This window comes from Pituophis catenifer, unplaced genomic scaffold, assembly GCF_029215685.1.
Source record: "Pituophis catenifer annectens isolate HBS135680 unplaced genomic scaffold, rPitCat1.0.hap2 SCAF_8, whole genome shotgun sequence".
NCBI lineage: Eukaryota > Metazoa > Chordata > Lepidosauria > Squamata > Colubridae > Pituophis > Pituophis catenifer.
Window position 1 is genome coordinate 9,735,669 of NW_027256888.1, and position 6,000 is coordinate 9,741,668.

The following is a 6,000-nucleotide window of genomic DNA, read 5'->3' on the forward strand; positions in this document are numbered from 1 at the left end:
GTGACTAATGAATGAGTAAACAATAGATGAATGAATTTTGTACAATTTCTTTTAACTTCCCAGAAATGCCTTCAGAGTCCGTGTAACAGAGACACTGTTGCTAGAAGAGCCATGTAGTTTCCACAAACTGAGAGTGTGGGAAGTTGATGAACTTGCAACAAGGGTTACACCATCCTCACATCGCGAGGACCCATTGCATTACAGATAGTCCTCGACGTACGACAGTGAAATTTACAAAGGCACTGAAAAATGTGACTTATGACCGTTTTTCACATTCATGACCGTTGCAGCATCCCCCATGATCAAAATAAAGATGCTTGGCAACTGGTTCATATTTATGACACTTGCAGTGTCCTGGGGTCATGTGATCAGCCTTTGCGACCTTCTGACAAGCAAAATCAATGGGGAATCCAGATTCACTTAACAACATTGTTGCTAACTTAACAAATGCAGTGATCCACTTAACAACTGTGGCAAGAAAAGCCATAAAATGGGACAAAACTCACTTAACAAATGTTTCGCTTAGCAACATAAATTTGGGATTCAGCTGTGGTCATAACTTGAGGACTATCTGTATTATCATTACCCAGACAGGGGTTCAAAACCTCTGATACTCTCATAGCCCCTGTTTGATGAATGCAATATTCATCTCATCCATTCTACACTCATCCATAGTGCCCTAGGGCAGTGATGGCGAACCTTTTCGGCCCAGCGAGCACACGCATCTGGGCCGCAACCAGGAAGTGGAGCTGCCCAAGGTGCATGCGTGCACCCGAAAATGAACTTCCGGTTTCACCTACTGAACTTCCGGTTTTAGCCAGCTACTCTTCCGGGTTTCTGGCGTGCATGCACGCGCGATGATCAACTGGCCAGTGTGCATGCTCGCACAGGAAAACGGAAGACCAGCTCTTCCAGTTTCTGGCACTGCCGCATGCAAAAAGGCCACCACCGACGCTACCGGTTGGGTCGAACCGGTCCGAACCGGTAGCATTTCACCCCTGATCCATAGGAAGTACTTCTTTCTACTGGATAAAATTGTAATCATTCAAATCATACAAGATTCTGGCAATTTTCTGAGTGATGCCTGGGATCAAAATTGCTGATGATCACAGCTTGGTGAGATGCTAGTTCAGTGGTGGGTTTCAAAATTTTTTACTACTGGTTCTGTGGGTGTGGCTTGGTGGGCATGGCATGGGAAGGATACTGTAACATCTCCATTTCCTCCCAATCAGCTGGGACTCAGGAGGCAGAGAATAGATGGGGGCGGGGCCAGTCAGAATTTTTACTACCGGTTCTCTGAACTACTCAAAATTTCCGCTACCGGTTCTCCAGAACTGGTCAGAACCTGCTGAAACCCACCTCTGTGCTAGTTGTACAATAGCAATAGCACTTAGACTTATATACCGCTTCATGGTGCTTTTACAGCCCACTCTAAGCGGTTTACAGAGTCAACCTATGGCCCCCAACACTCTGGGTCCTCATTTTACCCACCTTGGAAGGATGGAAGGCTGAGTCAACCTTTAGCCGGTGAGATTTGAACTGCCAAATTGCAGGCAGCCGGCAGTCAGCAGAAGTAGCCTGCAAGCTTGCTTTGGATAATAGTTGCAGAAGGCAAGGGAAGTTTTGACCATCCAGTTTTATTAAGCTTCGGTACGCTAATGAGATCTATTTCTTTTTTTAGTCAGCATCGCACCGGAAGTAAAAGGAGCAGTCGTCCTGTGAGTGTTAAGACCTTTGAATCTGTGCCTGTAGAACCAACCATAAAAGTGGTTCAAGATGTAAGTCCATTTTATAGCTTCTATTTGGGGGTGGGGAGAGGCTTTCGTCCGTCCGTCCGTCCATCTGTCTGTCTGTCTGTATTTTCATTGATTGTCCCAACAGCTTTTTTTCCCCCCGTTTTTTTTTTCAGGAAAATCAGACAGACAGCGGGATGATTCTCGCATCCGAAGAACTAAAGGCATTAGAAGAGAAAGCTAAAGAACTGGCATTGCCCTTCAGGTAAATCTGGAGAAACAATCATTACACCTATTTTATTAAAATAATCAATCAAGGTAGTTCCCAATAAAAAAAATCAAAGAGGCCCCAGTGGGGGAATAGCACAGTAGGGGTGGTTGATCGAGAAACAATGGATCCCACCTCTCTCAACTCCGCCCCTACCCTCCCCATGTGTCCTTAGGTTTCAATGTTTGGTTTTAATTATTTATGTTTTAATTGTGTATGTATAGACATATTTTTGCTGTAAGTCACACAGAGTTAACCTATGGCAAAATGGGAGGAAAATAAATTACATACATACATACATACATACATACATACATACATACATACATACTACAGGAAAATAAATTACATACAAACATACATAAAATACATACATACATACATACATGCACAAATAAATGAATAAATGCATACATACATACACACATAAATGCATGCGTACATACATGCATGCATATCGTATTTCCCCAAAAATAAGATATTAATTTTTGCTCCAAAAGATAAAGATAAAGGTTCCCCTCGCACATATGTGCTAGTCGTTCCCGACTCTAGGGGGTGGTGCTCATCTCTGTTTCAAAGCCAAAGAGCCAGCGTTGTCCAAAGACGTCTCCATGGTCATGTGGCCGGCATGACTAAACGTCAAAGGCACACGGAACGCTGTTACCTTCCCACCAAAGGTGGTCCCTATTTTTCTACTTGCATTTTTTACATGCTTTCGAACTGCTAGGTTGGCAGAAGCTGGGACAAGTAATGGGAGCTCACCCTGTTACACAGCACTAGGGATTCGAACCGCTGAACTGCCGACCTTTTGATCGACAAACTCAGCATCTTAGCCACTGAGCCACCACTCCAAAAGATACATTAGGGCTTATTTTCTGGTTGGGTCTTATTTTGGGGGAAATACGGTAATAAATGCATCCGTCTGGCTGACGATCTTAACTAGGGCTTAATTTTTGGGTAGGGCTTATGAGCATCTGGAAAAATCATGCTAGGGCTTATTTTCCAGTTAAGTCTTTTTTTCCCTCGGGGAAATACGGTACATACATACATAAATATACAAATAAATACATAAATAAATAAAATTCTCTACTTGAGAGGAAATATCTAGAGTTATCCACCTCTCTTTTGGACAGATTTATTCTTCTTACCCAGTAATGTTCCATCAATGATGCCACACTCTAGGGTTTTGCTGTGAGATGGTGGGAAGTAGAAGAAAAGTGCATGTCAGCGCGCAATACTACAAAATAAGGCTTAAACTGTCCACCCACATTTTGACTTCCTGGGGTTCCAGTGTCACTTTGGGAATGTCCAATTATATCCTGTGCTTATTTATTCCGGCATCCTTTCCTTCGCTCCCTCCGTAGCAGTTTGATAGAGTATTTGCTGCTAGATGGCAGTTAGAAAGAGATGTCACAGATAGATGGAGATGTTTCTCCATCTGTCCCTGTGTTTCATCCACATGGAATAGGATAGACTATAGAATAGAATACTTTGTTGGCCAAGTGTGATTGGACACACAAGAAGTTTGTCTCCGGTACAGAAGCTCTCAGTGTACATGCAAAGCAACGGAGTAATCATAATCATGATAATACCAATAAGAAGATGTAGTAAAGAAGATGGGAGTGATAATAATAATAATAATAATACTTCAGCCATACAGCGTGGGTAAATATACTTAGACACAAGACAGTGCTGTGAGAATTAGGTGTTCAGCAGAGTGACATCTCGAGAGATAAAACTGTCTGTGTGTCTAGTTGTTTTGGCATGCAATGCCCTGTAGCGCCATCCTGAGGGGAGGAGTTGAAACAGTTTATGTCCAGGATGTGAGAGGTCTGTAGATACTGTGTTTCCCCGAAAATAAGACCCTGTCTTATATTTTTTTGAACCCGGAAATAAGTGCTTGGCCTTATTTTCTGGGAGGTCTTATTATTTTGGGGCATGTGGAGTAAGACGGGACTCCTCTTGCAGTCTTACCTGATTTCCAGCTCTGTCTCCTTAACCCTAACCAGAGGAAATGGCGGGGACCAGCTGCGCATGCATTTAAATATTTTTGGGGAGGGCTTATTTTCGAGGGGGGGCTTTTTTTAGTGCATGCACTCAAAAACCCAATTGGGCTTATTTTCAGGGGATGTCTTATTTTCGGGAAAACGGTATTCTCTCAGCCCTCTTTCTTGCAGTAAACAAGTCCTCAATGGAAGGCAAACTGGTTGCAATTGTTTTTTTCTGCCTATCCGTTGGAGTCTGTACCTGTTCTGTTTGGTTGCTGTACCAAAGCAGACAGAATGTCCTCCATATTTGTCGGCCAAGGCAAAAATCCCATATTGATTGCCCTGTAAGTTAGTCCAGAAAAGCAGCATACTTTTGTGTGCTAATTCGTCTCCTTCTGTGGACTAGAATATCTTTTATATGCTAGTTGTTCATTCTGGATCTCTTCCTCCTGCCTGCCAAGGTCATTCTCACATACCATTACACATACTCTGAACTCTGGTGCAAAATTAGCCATTTTTATTTTTTGTTTTTCAGTGGGCTGATTTCCAGTAAAAGCAACGAATCTGTTATGTCTGAAGCTTCAAATCCCACCAGCGGCTACCAGTCAGGCTATCATTCAGATGACATGGACATTACCATTTATCCTAGTGAAGAAACAGAACTCTTAATGCTCAGGGACGACGCTTCTCAGACCTGCTTCGTTGCCTATGGCCCTGCTATCTCTCTGAGTTCACAGTCTGTATAAGGACTTCTCAGAAAATGGTAACAACTGGAACTTATACCAAACATTGCCTTGTCCTGAAACCCATTGTATTCATACCCAGAATACAGGAGGGGAGAAAAATATGAATTTCCCATTATTATTATTTTTTTTATGATAAAAAGAAGAAGAAATTGCAATAAGGAATCCTGTGGAAGCAATGCCAGACTTTGAGAGAGCTTGAAGATATATCAGGCATTGCTGAAAGTCATAGATGATCGTTTCATCATCAGTTTGAACACAAGAACATCGTGAAATCTGATAAGGAGGCCCTCTTTCTATGCAGTTACATGAAGATGGAAATAGGCTCAGTCAGAATCAGTGGTGGGTTTCTACCAGTTTGCCCCAGTTCAGGCCAACCGGTAGCGGTGGCGGGAGGGTCCACCAGTCAGAATCCTTTGAATTTGGGGTTGGTCAGCAATGAGGTTTCAGAAGTGTGGTCAGTGGAACCTAAGACAGCATCTGCCTTTCCTAACTCCTCTTTCATGTTTATCTCTTCCATTGAAGGATCTTTCCTGTCTAAATCTTGCTGTTAAAAGTAAGCCACTAAAAGCTACTGAAGACCAGGGCATCTGGCTTTGTGAAAAGCTCTGTTTTTACTCCCTAGGCCTTGATGTATTTTTGATCCTTTCCAAGAAGGCTTCCTACTGAAATGAGCCTCCTTGAGAGGCTTGAGAAATGCTTAAAAATTAGCAAATAATCCCAGAGTTTAACCATTATTCACCAAAGAATGTTGGTGAACATTTCTTTATTTGATCAGTGTGGTATGGTTCTTAAGATGCAGACACATATTATTATTATTATTATTTTTGAAACAGCCACCTTGATAAAATAACCTCTTGTAACGCAGCCAAGCAAATTGTCCATAAAACCAGTTTTATCACTGAGATAACAGAGTTGGAAGGGACCATGGAGCAGGGGTGGGCTGCTGGGGGTTCGCAAGGGTTCGGGAGAACCTCTAGCTAAGATTCTGTGCAGTTCGGAGAACCCTCACATCCCACTCTTAGCTGGCTCCACCCACCCCACCCCTCCCATGAGTCCCCACATGGCCCATTTTGGATGCACGTAAATGCAGGGCGCGTGCAGAGCCTTGGGGAGGGCAAAAAACAGGCCTACCGGAAGTTCAGGAAGGCTGGAAACAGGGCTGTTTCTGGCCTCCAGAGGGGCCTTCGGAGCCTGGGGAGGCTGTTTTTGCCCTCTGGAGCCCGGGGAGGGCAAAAACACCCCCCCTGTCATGTTGCAGGAGGCCG

The 6,000-nt window shown here is 43.5% G+C and overlaps 1 protein-coding gene across 1 annotated transcript in view; it reads left to right on the plus strand.

Moving 5' to 3' along the window:
- The window catches only part of KDR (kinase insert domain receptor), a 71,222-nt gene extending 66,226 nt beyond the window's left edge, over positions 1-4,996 (plus strand). The window contains exons 28-30 of the mRNA XM_070948939.1: positions 1,682-1,778; positions 1,910-1,998; positions 4,525-4,996. Of these exons, the coding sequence (XP_070805040.1) occupies positions 1,682-1,778; positions 1,910-1,998; positions 4,525-4,735 (397 nt within the window). The 3' untranslated portion in view covers positions 4,736-4,996. The remainder of the gene's footprint in view (positions 1-1,681; positions 1,779-1,909; positions 1,999-4,524) is intronic.
- Positions 4,997-6,000: the final 1,004 nt, after the last annotated feature.